Source organism: Oncorhynchus gorbuscha, linkage group LG24 (genome assembly GCF_021184085.1).
Source record: "Oncorhynchus gorbuscha isolate QuinsamMale2020 ecotype Even-year linkage group LG24, OgorEven_v1.0, whole genome shotgun sequence".
NCBI classification, from domain to species: domain Eukaryota; kingdom Metazoa; phylum Chordata; class Actinopteri; order Salmoniformes; family Salmonidae; genus Oncorhynchus; species Oncorhynchus gorbuscha.
The window spans coordinates 10,807,007-10,827,045 of record NC_060196.1 but is presented as its reverse complement, the minus strand read 5'-3'; the positions used below and the strand labels follow the sequence as shown (position 1 = coordinate 10,827,045).

At 43.0% G+C, this 20,039-nt stretch overlaps 3 protein-coding genes across 3 annotated transcripts in view; 2 read left to right on the top strand and 1 right to left on the bottom strand.

The window, feature by feature from the left end:
• LOC124012438 (zinc finger protein 606-like) overlaps positions 1 to 20,039 on the top strand; it is a 1,040,669-nt gene that overhangs the window by 768,794 nt on the left and 251,836 nt on the right. The window lies entirely within an intron of this gene.
• The window catches only part of LOC124012437, a 971,157-nt gene that overhangs the window by 735,458 nt on the left and 215,660 nt on the right, over positions 1 to 20,039 (top strand). The gene's annotated exons all lie outside the window — the stretch shown is intronic.
• Positions 1,073 to 13,748, bottom strand: LOC124012439. The gene is made up of 6 exons (XM_046326058.1): positions 13,264 to 13,748; positions 11,152 to 11,282; positions 10,783 to 10,950; positions 3,479 to 3,643; positions 2,785 to 2,896; positions 1,073 to 2,644 (listed from the first exon to the last, which is right to left on the bottom strand). Exons 1-6 carry the CDS (start codon positions 13,538 to 13,540, stop codon positions 1,656 to 1,658), a joined length of 1,842 nt encoding a protein of 613 aa, XP_046182014.1. The 5' UTR covers positions 13,541 to 13,748; the 3' UTR covers positions 1,073 to 1,655.

Sequence of the window (20,039 nt, the reverse complement as noted above, 5' to 3'; positions counted from 1 at the left end):
TGTTAAACCCATCATGGTGGACATAAATATGTTGTGGGTAAATTTGAGTCCGCTATGATAAGTTAAGTCATTATCAGACAAACCTGACTAAACTATTTTGAAGTGTACATGTAACCAAGTTAAGAACGTACCGTAAGCTCACTCCACAGCTACCTTGAAATGTTGCAGATGAAGCCATTCTAGAGGTACCTGTTGTATGGTGAAGGAGTTTTGCACGTTGTCAAGGAGGGCAGTCATGAGTGTTGCAGAGGATCACTGGTTCAAGCCCAGTATGGGGCAGTCAAACAGTGGAGGAAGCTAAGCTGTTAGCAGCATATGGACTCCCTTTATATAGAGTAGTTGTTTGTTAGTGTGGGTATGTGTAGGTATATTTAGTAAGTGTATATTGGTTGTAAAGCGCTGTTGTGTGTATGCAGGAATAGGGTGAAAGATGTGATGTACACAGTGTACAAAACATTATGAACACCTTCAGAATATTGAGTTGCACCCCCTTTTGCCCTCAGGACAGCCTCAATTCATCGGGGACATGGACTCTACAAGGCATCGGAAGTGTTCCACAGGGATGTTGGCCCATGTTGACTCCAATGCTTCCAAACAGTTGTCAGGTTGGCTGGAAGGCACCTACTACTAGTGATGCTGCGTTTGATACCAGAGCTCCGAGGCATGCGTTGAAATCTCTAAGCAGTTTACTTCGAAGCAGTGTGCCGATGCTTGTATACTTTTATCAGAAGCACGTGATCAATGACGTCCGAAACTTTGTTTTGTCGATTAGCCACCTGATTGGTTTGGTATTGGTTTCTGTAGAAGACAAAACGGCTATCATATGCTACAGCGTGTGTGACGTCATCTATAATAATTTGGCTGTTCTAATTTATTTTGATCAGCAGGTGCCACTAGTGTACACTGTGTTGATCAAAGCCTCAAGTAATGAACCGATTCTGAACATAATTGGCTGGAAATACTCAGTGCTTCAAAAACCTGTTTCCCCATCACTATCTACTACCATACCCCGTTCAAACACACTTAGATCTTTTGTCTTGCACATTCACCCTCTGCATGGCACACATACACAATCCATGTCTACATTTTTTCAAGGCTTAAAAATTCTTTAATCTGTCTCTTCATCTATAGAGATTGAAGTGGATTTAACAGGTGAAATCAATAAAGAATCATATCTTACACATGGTCAGTCTGTCATGGAAAGAGATGTTCCTAATGTTTTGTACACTGTCTATTAAGGGATGAAAGTCTCAATGAAAGTCAGACTGAAAAGTTCAATTTTGCATTAAACATAAACAAGTTTAAAATACACCATATAAAAATCACACATACGTCTCAACTAAAACTGCATTCACTTGAAACTGCATTCACTTTCTCATTAAAAGTGTATGGGGTGGGGCGGATAGTTGATTGGATGTAATGAAAATAATACAGCCTACACAACAATGTATCAGATGTTTTATGTCTGAATGCAATAATCAACAATTAAATATGTTACTGTCGTTATTCCAAAACCATCTGTGGGTCTTTTCTGCTGACAACAATAAATTAATGTCTTTATTGCACGGTTTGATCAAAACATCAGAAGCTATCCAGAAGAATGATTACTTTCTATGTTATAGAGTGGAATGATTTTTCTGCTGGTGTATCCTGAGTTAGCTCCTCTCTGAGAATCTCTTCCTGCAGTGCGTTTTGGTAAGTGGCCTCTCTCCAGTGTGGACCTTCAGGTGATTCTTCAGCTGGTTCTGGCGGGTGAACTTCTTCTCACACTGGGGGCAGCTGAAGGGTCTCTCCCCTGTGTGGACCCTCTGGTGCCTCTTCAGGTCACCAGCCTGGGCAAAGCACATGTGACACTGGGTACAGCTGAAGGGTTTCACCCCTGTGTGGACCATCTGGTGCCTCTTCAGGCTGGATGAGTGTGAGAAACTGGCCCGGCACAGATGGCAGCTGAATGGTTTCTCCCCCGTGTGTATTCTCTGGTGGACCTCCACCTGTTTGGGGAAACTGAAAGCTTTCCCACAGAATGAACACGGGAAGCGCTTCTCTTTGCCACCAGATCTGATGATAGCGTTACTACTACTGTCATTTGTCAATGGGCTTGTGTAGACATTTAGTGCACAAGCATTGTCTGAGGTCTGGTTTAACAGGAGGAGAGTGTGAGAAGGATGAAGGTCAGGGAGTGTCTGTGTTGTCGCAGGGTCCATGTTCCAGTTGATAGATCCTATAGAAGGCAGGCTGAAGGCAGCATCTGTTAGGGGGTTAACCTGAGGTGCCATCAGTCTCTCTGAATCACAACTATAGGAGCAGGAAGGAGCATCGCTAGCTGAGTCTTTGTCTGTTCTCTCCAGCTGAATACAGACACCTCCCTGCAGACCTAATCTACACCTCGCCCTGGTCTCAGCCAGTCTGTTGTCATGGAGACTAAATTTGGATGTTGTTTTGTGTTCCACTGTCTGTTTCTGGTTGTGGTTAACAGGGTTGTTCGCCAGCCCAGAGCATAGGACGCTGTCCCATCCACTGACCTCTACTATATTGTCTCTGGCCCTGGCCTGCTCAGTGATGATGTCCCCTGGGATCTTGGCTGCACCAGTCTTTGAATCCAAGATGGCCGCCCAGTGTCCTTTGTTAGCCTCCAGCCAACCACCTGCGGGAAGAGGTTACACTTCAGAAACATGTCAGAGAAATCTACATATGGAGTTTAAATGAAAAAATAATAGCCAGGCGTATCACTATTCCCATTGAAGATCTATTACTGTATGTAGGTTATATGTATTTCTCCCTTACCTTGCTCCCCCATCTTTAGTCCACTCAGCAGATCAATGCTATCTGGTCCGTCTTCTATTGTCTCCTTTTTGACGAACAGCAGGTCAGGCTTCCCATTCTCCATGTCTACTGACTGTAAGAGATACAGAGTGAGAGGATGTTGGATCAAGAAATCTTATATGAGCACCCTATGATTGGACAATGAGGGATTGCTTTGAGTATTATGCAAACGTGTTAGTCGATTTGATTACTTGACACTTTAATGGTTTTATCATTCAAAAGGCATGGTCCGACACTTAAAACAAAATTAATCAACACCTGGGCCTGTATCATAGTAAGAGTGCTGATCTAGGATCAGGTCCCCACCTGCCTACATAGTCTTTAAAAGGTGAAACTGATCAGCACTCCTACTCTAAGATACTTCGTGGATATAGGCTCTGACATTTTTTATTTTTTTATTGAACCTTTATTTAACTAGACAAGTCAGTTAAGAACAAATTCTTATTTACAATGATGGCCTACCCCGGCCAAACCTGGACGACACTGGGCCAATTGTGTGCCGCCCTATGGGACTCCCAATCACAGCCAGATGTGAAGCAGCCTGGATTCGAACCCGGAACTGCAGTGACGACTCTTGTACTGAGATGCAGTCTTAGACCACCGCGCCACTCGGGAGACCTAATACCATTCAGACAGTAGTTTACAGTGGACTCACCTCAGTGAGACTGTGTGTGATCCTGTGCTGCTTAGTTGGTTCCTCTGTGGGTTCAGGAGGAGGTGTAGTCTGGTTGTCCTCCATGACCATGATCCCCTCAGGGTTCCCCAGATCCTCCTCATAACCCTCCTCCTTCACCAGCAGTACCTCTGGACCCTCCTCATCCTGGAAGATACAGATTACACAGACAAACTCCCTCAGGTACGTACACACAAATAACAGCGTGTTTACCCATCCCCACTACATTTGAGTCCTGTACTGTAGTTACAGAATGACTTCATTGTTGTTAAACCCATCATGGTGGACATAAATATGATGTGTGTACATATGAGTCAGCTATGATAAGTAAAGTCATCATCAGACAAACCTGACTAAACTATTTTGACGTGTACAGTAGGTGTTTGTTAGTGTGTGGGTATATTTAGGAAGTATATATTAGTTATAAAGCGCTGTTGGGTGTATGTAGAACAGGGTGAGATCAGATGTGATGTATACTACAGAGAGTCTCAAATGAAATTCTTAGAATGAAATGTCCAATTGTTTCATTAAAACAAATACACCATATGATTTTTTTTTATCGTCATGAACCGCATTAATTCTCTCATTAAGTGTTTTGGGAAAATAATTCAGTAGTTGAACGGAAATAATGAAGTAGGTATTTGTGAAAATGATGTGTGACTTGCTTTATCATAATCAGTCCCATTGACCCCAAAACACATTCTGAGTGTTATGCAGCGCTGAAAAGGGAGAATGTTAGCTTTCTAATGAGACCATCATGGCCAACTCTACTCCAAATTACATGAAAATGACAGGCCATTGCATGCGGAGTATCACCAAGTCCATGTTGGAAAAAAACGCAGTCAAAGTTTGCAGTTACTTTTAAAAGACATTTATTAAAATAATGAATAACTATTTACTTAATACAAACAATACATGAAATCCATTGACATGAGTGCCCATGTTCTTTTTCTCTTATGCTCACACACACATTAAATTACATCTTGCTCCAACTATACAGATAGTGTCTGTCTACATTGTCGTTGCGCACACACATATGGATGCACATGTGCACACAATTGTACACAAACTTCATATACAAAAGTATCTGGACACCCGTTCAAATGAATGGATTTGGCTATTTCGGCCACACCCATTACCGACAGGTGTATAAAAGAGCACACAGCCAGGCAATCTCCATAGACAAACATTGGCAGTAGAATGGCCTTACTGAAGAGCTCAGTGACTTTCAATACGGCACAGTCATAGGATGCCACACTTCCAACAAGTCAGTTCGTCAAATTTCTGCCCTGCTAGAGCTGCCCCGGTCAACTGTAAGTGCTGTTATTGTGAAGTGGAAACGTCTAGGAGCAACAGTGGCTCACCCGCAAAGTGTTAGGCCACACAAGTTCAAAGAACGAGAAGCTCAAAATCGTCTGTCCTTAGTTACAGAACTCACTACTGAGTTCCAAACTGCCTCTGGAAGCACAATAACTGTTCGTTGGGAGCTTCATGAAACGGGTTTCCATGGCCGAGCAGCCGCATACAAGCCTAAGATCACCATGCGCAACGCCAAGCGTCGGCCCGAGTGGTGTAAAGCGCGGCGCCATTGGACTCTGGAGCAGTGGAAACACTTCACCATCTGGCAGTCCGACGGACGAATCTGGGTTTGGAGGACACCAGGAGAATGCTACCTGCCCCAATGCATAGTGCCAACTGTAAAGTTTGGTGGAGGAGGAATAATGGGGCTGTATTTCATGGTTTGGGCTAGGCCCCTTAGTTCCAGTGAAGGGAAATCTTAACGCTGCAGCATTCAATGACATTCTACATGATTTGGGCTTCCAAATTTGTGGCAACAGTTCGGGGAAGACCCTTTCCTGTTTCAGCATGACAATGCCCCCGTGCACAAAGCGAGGTCCATACAGAAATGTTTTTTTGAGATTGGTGTGGAAGACCTTGACTGGCTTGCACAGAGCCCTGACCTCAACCCCATCAAAACACCTTTGGGAAGAATTAAAACGACAACTGCGAGCTAGGCCTAATCGTTTAACATCGGTGCCTGACCTCACTAATGCTTGTGGCTGAATGGAAGCAAGTCCCCGCAGCAATGTTCCAATAGTGGTCACCAACCTTTGAGTCAAGATCATTTACGCAGTCAAAAAGCAAGCTGAGATCTACTGCTCAGATTTTTTTTTACATTAACCTCACACAGTTTTGTAGGAATAAGGTTTGGGCAGTAGGCCTAATACATTATTACAGCATATTGGCTATATGATTGGCCTGCCAATATTGTTAATCAGACCATATTATATTTTAAAATAGATCAGTTGGTTTAGCACTTGTGAGGCATTAATTTAAATAATTAGTTTTTTTTATTCTACTGGACTGATGGTACCTGCATCTGATGGTCAACGAGGTCAAATCACGACATAAGTGATCTTCAGGTCGAAAACTCGGGGACTCTAGAAAGATGCCCGAGTTTCCGACTTGGAATTCCGAGTTGGATGACCAGAGAGAGGGGACACAGTCTTCCACCGGATGGCGAAACTCGAGTTGCACCGCATCTGCCTCATGCACAAATTCATGTTGTTCCTATGACCAGAGAAAGTGAAATATTCCTTAATACTAAAATCAACACGACGAGCTCCTAATAAATATAATCAAATGCAGGGCTATCGATACTTGGCTACTCATTCATTGCAGCTGCAGCCCGAGCGGAAGTACGGAGAAGCATGTTTTGTAATAGTGTTGAATAAAAACAGTGCCAGTGCTGAATATAAACTTAAAACTCACTCATAAAAACAGAAGCTCTTTGCTGTATTCGGTGACAGTCTCTCTGTGGTCAGGGTTTTAAAAATTATTAAATCTTACGTAGGTTAGAAGCTTATTACACTTGGCTGTGGCCAGGGTCATGGAAGCTCTGTAGCCACGGTGATTTGAGCTACCCGATTGAGCAGTGCAGTAGGTCCACCCGATTTTGTCACAGATTTGCCGGTCAGCCGGGTAGGCGGAGTTTGTCTCGTGGGAACACTTAGTTTACCCGGAGCAGGACTTTTGAATCAAGTGCACCTACCGGCAACAGCTCAACACAATTTTTTAAAAAGGAGAGCAAGCCTTTATCATTTGTTGGCTTTTCTACAGAAATATATGGTGATCGACTAGGAATGCCTTGAAGATCGACCGGTTGGCGAACACTGATCTAGTGGAAAGCCTTCCCAGAAGAGTGGAGGCTTTTATAGCAGCAAAAGGGGGGGACCAAATCCATACTAATGCCCATGGTTTTGGAATGAGATGTTCGACAAGCAGGTGTCCACATACTTTTGTTCACACACATGACTAAGTCGCTTTGGATAAAAGCGTCTGCTAAATGGCATATTATGTAGTATACAAGCAACAGAATGAGCTAAAATTGGTCAAAGTAAGCTCTGGTCTCTAAGTAACAACTATCTCTAAGTAACAACTAAAATGAGAAATGTTAAAGAAAATCTGACAACATACACATGTCACCAGAGAGTAAGGTCTGACAGTCTCTTTGGATCCGGTTCATGTGGGCTTTGGTTAGAGTCTTTGCCGCTGACAAACGTTTGGTACAAACATAAGTATCAAGATTTAGGAAAACACTCACCATGAACACGCATTAACGTTTTTGTAACACACACAGGACTTGGTCTCAAATGTCAGAAGCACCAGGATGTCTGCCCTCTTAAATCCAGGGCTCTGTCCTGGGAGGCATCGCATGGACATCTGCAAAGTTGTTGACCTCGTGGACGATTCGCCGAGTGTCCTCGTAGGACAGCACCTGTTTTCTGGCGAGACCACCACACCTCTTCTTCCTTGGAGCCTCACCATGTTCCTTGTAGAACTTTATCACTGCAGTCAGCTTTTTGTAGAAATGATGAAATCAGAAAATAATTATTTTTAAACATGCCTTTATGTGCTGAAAGGTACAATGTATTCTCCGCTGTTTTATTTCTATTCATGATACAGCCTTCCACAATTTTTCTTAAATACCTCATGGAACCTAAGATTGTTGCAGCCCCAATAAGAACAGAAAACATTAAGTTGTATTACTCTAATGAAAACTTACACGTGTCGGAACTTGAAGGTTTCTCTGCAGATTTGCTGGCTATCAAAGAAATATGTCCTCTGATGTTTCCTTTTTGTTAGTTCCTGTTCGAGGTGACCGTTTCCTTGCAGAGGTTCATGGAACCAGAGATCTCGACCGATGAGCACTAGATGTTTTTCATCTGAAAAATAAGACAACAATATATAATTCTTTAACATTCAGTCATCGTCGTCATCTATTCTAGACAATACATTTTAAAGTAATATAAACATGTTCAATAAAAACACACAAACTACGCAACCTACACATCTTGAAATGCATGTGTGAATCACACACACTTTTACTAGTTGTGTAAATGGGTCAGGTTTGATATAAAGAAATGTCATAACTTTGTAGATGGCCATTTCATGCATTTATGTAACCTGTCTTTAGGACAAATATCAACACCACACATAGGTCCCATAAGTTACTGCAAATGTTTTATGGGTTACACATTCTCTCTCTCGCCCACACAGGTCCCATAAGTTACTATCTAGATATGTAGGTTGCATGGGCTACACATCCCCCACTTCAGCTCTCCTTTCCAAGCCACACATTCACTCACTCTCTCACAGTTGGATTTAATACACTAACAGTTAGCTAGTCAGTCTACGTGTGCCTCATCACACCCAGACACTGACAGATACAGACACAGAAAACACGCACACATTTACACACTCAGTCATATAAACTTGACTAATAGTTGAATGGCAAGCACTTACCATTGTTGAGTTAGCCAATTCATCTGGTCACGTCTCTTGACCATCTCCTCAGGGGTAAAAAATAAAATATCACGGCTTCCCTTTATTGAACTCGCAAGCCTTTTCAATTTCTTGCCCAGCACCATATTTCCCCTCAACCGACTGAAGCACCTTAATTGACGGATCCACCATTAATGGGTTGCCTCCTCAAGGTGCTCGGACTCGACTTCAGTGAGCTTGTCAGAGTCGCTTATGACGTTGCTCTGTGGCGCAGGGTCAAAAAGTAGTCGGCAATAAGTTGATGCCACTGATCGTCTGAACCAGACCCCAGCACATTACTTTCTTTTTTTTTAATCAAGCGATTTCTCTCTCCCGGGAATCCATCAACGCAGTAGAAAGCTACGCCAGCTAGCTAAGGTGTATGCAGTAGTGACAGTGTAACTATGTATGATGGGTTTTGAAGTGCAAGAGAGTGTAGCCTGAGGTACACTTTCTTTTCCCGACGATGATACAATACAGTAGCTTTGATTGGGAAAACAGGAAAATCATTCGATTGAATAGCCTATTGTAGCTTGGTTCAAAATATATAGCGAGCTAACTATTTTGTAATTCATTCATGATTTCGGAATAGAGGAGGGTTTTGATAGTGCAGATAAACTAGTGCCGCGAAAGCCTGGTGTGTTACAAGTTAGCATCCACCAAACGGATGGGAAAGTTTCATCCTACATTTATACGACTAAAACTATATTTATACTGAATTTGGCAATAATACATACAGACAATGAAAGCAAAGACATTGTTTTGTTAAAACCAAATGAAACCCCCAAATAGCAAAAAGTCTACATTTTGACAAAAACACAATTTATATGCAAATTAGTCATTGCGACTACCGACTGATTATGATAGAGCGCGCCACATATAGCCTACACCAGGGATGGGCAACTGACAGCGCCCCTTTTGTCTGTGGATTAACCCCATCTCTTCAACCAATGGCAAAATGTGTAGAACTGCAGGAAATTAACTCGAAAACTAAAAGAATGTTATCTTTGCTGTCAAGAAGGGGGCTACTAAAATGCTTTACTTGCTAAATGTAGCTTAGGGCCCCCAAAAGGCTAGAGCCAGCTCTGACTGAGTTCTGATATTTTGTGGCCCCCGCCCCCATCAAAGTTGCCCATCCCTGGCCTGCACAGTACAAACACAATATGTAATAACCTTTTTAGGCACAAACATACAAACATATATATATATATTTATAATCATGTCTGGATGCAGTATTCTACGCAGAAATATTCAACACTGAAATATGTTACTCTCATTATTCCAAATGCATTTGTGAGTATTTTTCTGCTGACAACAATGAAAATGAATTGAGTGGAATGTTATTGAGTGGAATGTTTTTTCTGCTGGTGTATCCTGAGATAGCTCATCTCTGAGAATGTCTTCCCGCAGTGCGTACAGGCAAATGGCCTCTCTCCCGTGTGGACCTTCATGTGCATCTTTAGCTGATGCTGGCGGGTGAATCTCTTCTCACACTGGGGGCAACTGTAGGGTCTCTCACCCGTGTGGACCCTATGGTGCCTCTTCAGGTCACCAGCTTGGGCAAAGTGCATGTGACACTGGGTACAGCTGAAGGGTTTCACCCCTGTGTGAACCCTCTGGTGCCTCTTCAGAGTGCCAGCCTGGGCAAAGCGCATGTGACACTGGGTACAGCTGAAGGGTTTCACCCCTGTATGGATGCTCTGGTGAACCTCCACCTTCTGGAGGCAGCTGAAGCCTTTGTTACAGAACATGCAGAGGAACCGTTTCTATTTACCATTGCCTGATGTGGCTCCCCCTCCCTGAGTCTGGGCTCTAGCCCTGTCGTTTGAGTTCAATACCTGATCGAAAAGGACATGGCTGTGTAAATCGGAAGGCCCCATCAATGTGGACACTGGGTCACAATCCCTGAACGTGTGTAACGGGGAGTGGGTCGTGACATTTAGATTTGTCTCTAAACTTTCCCTGTAATCTAAGACATCTCTGCCCTGTGAGTGTCTGTCTCCTAGGTGACTATTTGCATTCCATTTGGGAGGAACGTCATCCTCCACTTTCACAGTCACCTCATCTACGACCAGACTCTCCCCTTTCTTATCTAGGCACCCTTCAGAGTATACACTACTACTGTACCGGTTCCAGTCCCCTCTAGACAGATCCGTTTGTGTCTCTAAACCCAAGGATATGTTGCCAGGGCCCATCTCTGCAGCGTTAGAACAAGATGAATCATCACCGCCAGTGTCTAAAGCGTTACCATCACCATCCCCACGGGAATTAAACGTTCTCTTGCTCTGGTGAAATACTGATAAGTACTCTGAGCCGGGAGCAGGAAGACAGCCCAGTCTCCTCGGCCCCAGTCTCTTTGGGTCTGATCTGTGATCAGATCCTGTTTGTAAGAGACTGTGTGTTACAGTTAAACTCTTGGTGTCTGTCTCTGACTTGAGGACGGTGTTCGGCATTCCACTGACCTCCGTGATGCTGCAACGGGTCCTTGGCTGTGCTTGGGCAGTGGTGGGGTCCTCTCTGTCTACAGAGGGCGTGTCAGCCGTTCCAGTCTGGATGTCTCTGCTGTGCCGTGAGTCCTCCTCTCCTTCAGAACTCTCTAGCTTGACACCAGGACCTTCAGCCTCTGCAGACTGACACAAGAAGAGAGGACGTTATTACCGGTACATTAGTTGAATAACAATGTGAAGTCTCACAAAGCTCACGTATGGCAGATAAATGAGGATATACTGTACATGTAAGCAAGTGAATAGCTGAAGGGAGCGTTCTGAAATAAATGGGCCACATTTGATTTACAAAGTACCTAATTTTTTATGCAACACTATTCCACTAACTTCTATCACAATAACGTGTTGGGTTGAGGTTCCACTCCCCTCATCAACAGTGATTGGTTGGTCATCTCTCCATGTATTGTGTCCAGCTGGCTTCATAAAGGTCCTGTAGCCTCCAGTGAGATGTCCTTCACCTGAGATAGTGATGAGAGATAATTAAAACCAATTTAGAATCCAACCTGTAACACAACAAATTGTGGAATAAGTCACTGTAGGGCACTGTAGGTAACCATTCCAACTGAGACCATCCTAGGCATAGATCTCTGTTAAATATTGTATTGTTTAAGTGTTTTTTTATTGCATTTTTTCATCAACTTTTGGTTTTGATAATGTGTTGATAAATGAACTGAAATATCTGGTGGTAACCCACGGAATTGCAGAACTGATTATGGCAAGTCAGTTTATATTTGACTTGGCTAGCTAGCTCGTTGATATGATTTCAATGATGCAGCAACACCAGATCAACAGCATCGCTTTTTGCCCCCCTGCCCCAATTCCTAGCGTATGAGGGGATGCAGAGGCTCCCTTTTGTAGTGGGTGTGGTGGTCTTACTGTCGCTTTTACAGTCACCGAACCATCACCCAGGTGGGTGCTACATTTCAGTGGTGGATGATCCAGCCTACCTACTAAGGAGGAGCTGTGACAATTGAAGACGAGGTGCAAGATGAAGAGCTCCGTGGCCTGTCTGTCAATGTCTCTACCTCGCTGCCCAGCCTGGCTGTACTACCTACAGTACAGTAAATTCAGAAAGTATTCAGACCCCATGACTTTTTCCACACTCTGTTACTTTACAGACATTCTAAAATGGATTAAATTGTTTTTTTCCACATCAATCTACACACAATACCCCATAATGGCAAAGCAAAAATAGTTTTAGGGAAATTTTAGCAAATATATTCCAAATAAATAACTGAAATATTACAACATAAGTATTCAGACTGAGTAAAGGCAGTACTTTGAAGCACCTTTGGCAGTGATTAGAGTCTCAGGTCTTCTTGGGTATGACGCTACAACCTTGGCACACCTGTATTTGGGGAGTTTCTCCCATTCTTCTTCACAGATCCTCAAGATCTGTCAGGTTGGATGCGGAGCATCCCTGCACAGCTATTTTCAGGTCTCTCCAAAGTTATTCAGACTTGTCCCAAAGCAACTCCTACGTTGTCTTGGCGTATTTAGGGTGAGTGTCTTGAGTGTTTAGGGTCGTTGTCCTGTTGGAAGGTGAACCTTCGCCCCAGTCTGAGGTCATGAACGCTCTGTAGCAGGTTTTCATCAAGGATCTCTGTACTTTACTCTGTTCATCTTTCCCTCGATCCTGACGAGTCTTCCAGTCCCTGCCGCTGAAAAACATCCCCACTGCATGATGCTGCCACCACCATGCTTCACCGTAGGGAGGGTGCCAGGTTTCCTTCAGAAGTGACGCTTCACATTCAGGCCAAAGAGTTCAATCTTGGTTTCATCAGACCAGAGAATCCTGTTTCTCATGATCTGAGAGACTTAGGTGCCTTTTGGAAAACACCAAGCGGGCTGTCATGTGCCGTTACTGAGGAGTGGCTTCCGTCTGGCCATTCTACCATAAAGGCCTGATTGGTGGAGTGCTGCAGAGATGGTTGTCCTTCAGGGAGGTTCTCCCATCTCCACAGAGGATCTCTGGAGCTTTGTCAGAGTGACTATTGGGTTCTTGGTCACCTCCCTGACCAAGGCCTTTCTCCAATCAAATTGTAGAAACATCTCAAGGATGACCATTGGAAACAGGAAACACCTGAGCTCAATGTTGAGTCTCATAGCAAACGGTCTGAATACTTATGTAAATAAGGTATCTCTTTTTATTTTTACACATGAGCAAAAAATCTGAAAAACCAGTTTTCACTTTGTCCTATAATCAAAGCTGTGGAAGACCATCGCCCAAGAACTGCCAGATCCCTACATTTGTTTTGTTAAATTGTTTTGTTTTTAAAGCGACTGTGCGATTCTACTTGTAATTAAAAGCGCTATATACAGACCTAATTCTGGGTAACACATCTGAACATATGTGCAGTGGTGAACGGGTTGACAGGCACTAACGTTACGCTATGAACGGCTTAAGGCCGTGCATCCTCGACCGTCGTCTAAATGTACCTCTTGCCATTCCTCTGTATCGGTCGAGGATCTTGACACTACTGGGGCGACTGGTGAGGACGCGCTCTCGGGCTGTCCTTTCTGCGCGCTCCCGTGCCACCTTCGATTCCAGCAGTTTTCTCCGCAATGTCCTGTTTTCTTTCTGGTTTTGAGATATTTCCAAACGAAACACTGCATAGTCGTCATCTACGAGTTTACAGATCTCTGCTACGGCTGCATTCGCTAGAACCTCCATAATGGAGGCTATTTGAGTGTGAAAAATCATACAGCTAGCCATTGTTGGCTAACTTGAGCAGCTAGCTAGTTAGCTATCAAACAAATCCTGTCTCCAACACGAACTAAACACAACATGGGATGTGCAGTTAAATTAATCATATTTTGAGTTCCAGGACGTTAAAAAGTCTAAATAAAAACGCTAACGTGAAAGTTGTTCTTCTCTTCCCTTTACTTGTCCGTTTCCTTCAGACAACACGCTGTATTGCGTATTATTGCCATTCTCTGGCCGGAGTGTGAAACACACAGTTAAATATCTAATAGCCTCACACCCATTGGTGTCAATATACACTATATATACAATAGTATGTGGACACCCCTTCAAATTAGTGGACTTTGTTGCAACAGTTTCAGCATGACAATGCCCCCGGTGCATAAAGCGAGGTCCATACAGAAACGGTTTGTCGAGATCGGTGTGGAATAACTTGACTGGCTTGCACTTAGCCCTGACCTCAACCCCATCGAACACATTTGGGGTGAATTGGAACACTGACTTGCAAGCCAGGCCTAATCCAACATCAGTTCCCAACCTGACTAATGCTCTTGTGGCTGAATGGAAGCAAGTCCACGCAACAATGTTCCAACATCTAGTGGAAAGTCTCCCCAGAAGAAAGGAGGCTGTTATGGGGGGGACCAAAACTATATTATGCCCATGATTTTGGAGTCAGATGTTCGACGAGCAGGTGTCCACATACTTTTAGTCATATAGTGTAGTTACAAGCGAAAATGTGGTTACACCCAACTCGGCCAGCTCACAGAAAAATATCCTGCTACCCTCAACATACCTCTTGCAATATAACAGGACATGCTTTACAGTCTCTACCTCCCCACATTCCTCATACTTCCCATCTGGGTGTTTCCCCACTAACATCCCTCCTTTCACTCCCCAGATACCTACTGACCTTCCTCCTTGGTCCAATCCTCTGCTATGATGCTCCTACATTCCATCCCCCCTAATGGGACCACCACACCTCCTCCCTCTTCAGAGATACCTTATCCGCTGCCTCATTTCTCCCTACCCCAACATGAGCTGAGACCCACAGAAAACCTACCTTAGTTAGAATATATATATATTTGCCATCGCTGGCCAGAATCATATTACAGGATTATACATGTGTATGACTGTGTTGACAGATATAGCTACTGTCAATCACGTCGAGATATGCTACATATTTTACTTTTTTAACATGCACAAAAATCAACCACATCCATGTTCTCCTTTTGGTAGGTATTTTCATTATTAAGCATGGAATGAACTACACAGAGGGAAAAGTACACTGTGCATTCAGCACCATGGACAGAACTCTTGTTAATGGGAATGCACAAAACACAAAAAAGAGAGAGAGCTCAAAATTACATTTAAACTACCCATCAGAGTGAAGTCTTTGATGGGCATTGACTAGAGCAGTGAAGGCAGGTATAGTTTCTGATGTCGCTATGTGCAGGATTGCTGAGAAATGAGTCAGTAAGATATTATCTGTGCCTTGACTTGTTATATTTCATCACTGAAAATGTCTTTTCACATACATAGGTTGACCCAAACAGTACAAACATCTACTGAGCATGACTCCCAATCTTTGGAAAGTGTTGTTCATCGAGAGATACAGAGAACCTCGTCAGTAACATTGTTTTGAATAGTTTTCCAATCACTGCATCAGACTGATGATCGATAAGCTCAAGTGGCAGGTCAGTGGGAGCGTTATTCACATTGAAGGTGAAAAGAGAAGAAACCAACAACATGTCATTTTCCAACACATTGAAATCCTCAAACAACAAGAAAACTCACCATTCAAAGGACGCAGTAGCGATGTATACTTCCCCCACTGGTCATCTGATAGGGAACAGACTATTAGTGTCGGAAGGTGGGTGAGATTGTTGGCTTCTGCTTGTTGGGTCAGGAGGAGTCATTTTCCCATAAAGGCTTTGACAAGGCTGTACATCAGATGTGCAAAAAGGCCCATCCCTTGTAGTTTGGAATTCAGTTAATTCATGAGGGCCATGATGCCCACGGTGAAGGCAAAATCAGCCAACCATTCTTTATCTTGCAGTTGAGGGAAATCCACATATTTTCCTTTCATTTGCAACAACTCAGCAATCTCCTAATTCAGGCCCCAACACCCCAACATCCATTTGGCAAATTTCCATTTGGCAAAAGCACCTTCCCCAAACTCGGCCATCTCACGTTTTTGTGGTAAGGGAGATCTACATGACCCAACTCTGTCTCTTCAAACACTGAGACAATACATTAGATGATGATGGTATATTTAAAAACAAAATACATTTTTGTATTTTTTTTTGTACCAGATCTAATGTGTTATATTCTCCCACATTCCTTTCACATTTCCACAAACTTCAAAGTGTTTCCTTTCAAATGGTACCAAGAATATGCATATCCTTGCTTCAGGTCCTGAGCTACAGGCAGTTAGATTTGGGTATGTCATTTTAGGTGAAAATTGAAGAAAGATTTTGCTCTTATAACCTGGAAGTGACAAAAGCATGGATTAATTTTTCTACATCATTTTTGGACAGAAAGTTTCTGAGTTTTGCAATGTTACGTAGATGGAAAAAAAGCTGTCCTTGAAATGGTCTTGATATGTTCTTCAAAAGAGAGATCAGGGTCCAGAGTAACGCCGAGGTCCTTCACAGTTTTATTTGAGACGACTGTACAACCATTAAGATTAATTGTCAGATTCAACAGAAGATCTCTTTGTTTCTTGGGACCTAGAACAAGCATTTCTGTTTTGTCTGAGTTTAAAAGTAGAAAGTTTGCAGCCATCCACTTCCTTATGTCTGAAACACATGCTTCTAGCGAGGGCAATTTTGGGGCTTCACCATGTTTCATTGAAATGTACAGCTGTGTGTCATCCGCATAGCAGTGAAAATTAACGTTATGTTTTCGAATGACATCCCCAAGAGGTAAAATATATAGTGAAAACAATAGTGGTCCTAAAACGGAACCTTGAGGAACACCGAAATTTACAGTTGATTTGTCAGAGGACAAACCATTCATAGAGACAAACTGATATCTTTTTGACAGATAAGATCTAAACCAAGCCAGAACTTGTCCGTGTAGACCAATTTGTGCTTCCAATCTCTCCAAAAGAATGTGGTGATCGATGGTATCAAAAGCAGCACTAATGTCTAGGAGCACGAGGACAGATGCAGAGCCTCGGTCTGATGCCATTAAAAGGTCATTTACCACCTTCACAAGTGCAGTCTCAGTGCTATGATGGGGTCTAAAACCAGACTGAAGCATTTTGTATACATTGTTTGTCTTCAGGAAGGCAGTGAGTTGCTGCGCAACAGCCTTTTCTAAACATTTTGAGAGGAATGGAAGATTCGATATAGGCCGATAGTTTTTTATATTTTCTGGGTCAAGGTTTGGCTTTTTCAAGAGAGGCTTTATTACTGCCACTTTTAGTGAGTTTGGTACACATCCGGTGGATAGAGAGCCGTTTATTATGTTCAACATAGGAGGGCCAAGCACAGGAAGCAGTTCTTTCAGTAGTTTAGTTGGAATAGGGTCCAGTATGCAGCTTGAAGGTTTAGAGGCCATGATTATTTTCATCATTGTGTCAAGAGATATAGTACTAAAACACGTGAGCGTCTCTCTTGATCCTAGGTCCTGGCAGAGTTGTGCAGACTCATGACAACTGAGCTTTGAAGGAATATGCAGATTTAAAGAGGAGTCCGTAATTTGCTTTCTAATAATCATGATCTTTTCCTCAAAGAAGTTCATGAATTTATCACTGCTGAAGTGAAAGCCATCCTCTCTTGGGGAAGGCTGCTTTTTAGTTAGCTTTGCGACAGTATCAGAAAGGAATTTCGGATTGTTCTTATTTTCCTCAATTAAGTTAGAAAAATAGGATGATTGAGCAGCAATAAGGGCTCTTCGGTACTGCACGGTACTGTCTTTCCAAGCTAGTCGGAAGACTTCCAGTTTGGTGTGGCGCCATTTCCGTTCCAATTTTCTGGAAGCTTGCTTCAGAGCCCGGGTATTTTCTGTGTACCAGGGAGCTAGTTTCTTATGAAAAATGTTTTTAGTTTTTAGGGGTGCAACTGCATCTAGGGTATTGCGCAAGGTTAAATTGAGTTCCTCAGTTAGGTGGTTAACTGATTTTTGTCCTCTGGCGTCCTTGGGTAGACAGAGGGAATCTGGAAGGACATCAAGGAATCTTTGTGTTGTCTGTGAATTTATAGCACAACTTTTGATGCTCCTTGGTTGGGGTCTGAGCAGATTATTTGTTGCAATTGCAAACGTAATAAAATGGTGGTCAGATAGTCCAGGATTATGAGGAAAACCATTAAGACCCAGAACATGTATACCATGGGACAAAACTAGGTCCAGAGTATGACTGTGACAGTGAGTGGGTCCAGAGACATGTTGGACAAAACCCACTGAGTCGATGATGGCTCCGAAAGCCTTTTGGAGTGGGTCTGTGGACTTTTCCATGTGAATATTAAGGTCACCAAAGATTAGAATATTATCTGCTATGACTACAAGGTCCGATAGGAATTCAGGGAACTCAATGTGGAACGCTGTATATGGCCCAGGAGGCCTATAAACAGTAGCTATAAAAAGTGATTGAGTAGGCTGCATAGATTTCATAACTAGAAGCTCAAAAGACAAAAACGTCTTAATTTCTTTTGTAAATTGAAATTTGCTATCGTAAATGTTAGCAACACCTCCGCCTTTGCGGGATGCACAGGGGATATGGTCACTAGTGTAGCCAGGAGGTGAGGCCTCATTTAACACAGTAAATTCATCAGGCTTAAGCCAGGCCAATCACATCACGATTATGATCAGTGATTAGTTCATTGACTATAATTGCCTTTGAAGTAAGTAAAAAAAATGGGACAATACTTTGCCCCTTGATAACCAGCTCACTTCTGTATGTTGTAAAAGTGTTACATGGCCGCTGCCCATATCATTGCATAATGCAGAAAATACACGAGAGCCTAGAACCTTGCTTTAACAAAGGTATCAAGTGGCGTTGGAAGCAACTGCTTGCACGCGCGTTACCACTCCACTATGTCTCCCTGTACAGATACCAACACATCTTGACCACCAAAGTCCATTTGATGTCACAAAGCTGTCTAGTACTTTAAAAATATCCTCTCCTTGTAATGAATTTCCTCCTCTTCTTCCGAAGAGGAGAGGCGAAACGGATCAGAGGACCAATACGCGGCGTGGTAAGTGTCCATGGTTCCTTTTAATACGTTAAGGTACACATGAACAACTGACTACAAAAAAAAACAATAAATGTGAAAACTCAAAACAGTCCTATCTGGTGCAATCACAGAGACAGAAAGAATCACCCACAAACACACAGTGAAACCCAGGCTACCTAAGTATGATTCTCAATCAGAGACAACTAATGACACCTGCCTCTGATTGAGAACCATACTAGGCTGAAACATAGAAATACCCAAAACATAGAAAAACAAACATAGACTGCCCACCCAACTCACGCCCTGACCATACTAACTAAATACAAAAACACAGGAAATAAAGGTCAGAACGTGACAGTACCCCCCAAAGGTGCGGACTCCGGCCGCAAAACCTTGACCTATAGGGGAGGGTCTGGGTGGGCGTCTGTCCGCGGTGGCGGTTCTGGCGCGGGACGCGGACCCCACTTCACCATTGTCTTAGTCCGCCTTATTGTCTCAACGTGACACTCCTGTTGTCCTGGTTTCCAGTTCTTTACAGAAGAGGATGTCTTCCTTAATTGACCCCCCATAAACGTAACGGACATATACCAGGAGCTGTGCCAGGCCTGCCACCTCTGTTGACTCATCCATCTGTAACGCATAGAATTTACTGGCTTGTATGCGAAGCAGTAATTGTTTCAAAACATCTCCTGCCATGTCACTGATGCGTCGTGAAACAGTGTTGTTTGATGAAGGCATTGTCTGTATAGTATTTTGGCCTTTTCACCCAGCATTGTCCCAGCCATATCCACGGCACCAGGAAGAATTAAGTCCTCCACAATAGTATGGGGCTTGCCTGTTCTAGCCACTCGGTAGCGCACCATATAATATGCTTCTAGCCCCTTCTTATTAATGATATATGTTGCTTTTATACATGTCTTATTATTCGAAAGTCGTTTTAGTTCTTGCTCAAAAAACTTGTGGCTTATTTTTCAAATTGTCATGTTTCATTTCTAAATGTCTGCGTGAAGGTTTCATCGAGTTGTGAGATAGTACTTTTGCACATATAATACACTGTGGCCAAGGAAAATATATGTGAACCCCAAATCAATGTAGTTCTCATCCTATTTGCGCCTCTTCAATAGTCCAACGTCCCTGTCTTTTGTTCGGTGCTTTCCCTGGTAAGGGGGCAGTAGCTCTTCGGCTGCATCAGATTCACAACTGTCAGTGTCCATTATGAGGATTCTGTGTTATGCATTATAGCCCGTTACCATATATGTGATTGAATATTATCTGCTGTTGGCTTGTGTGGATGTATGTGTTATGCAACATAGCTGACTTGAGACATTGTT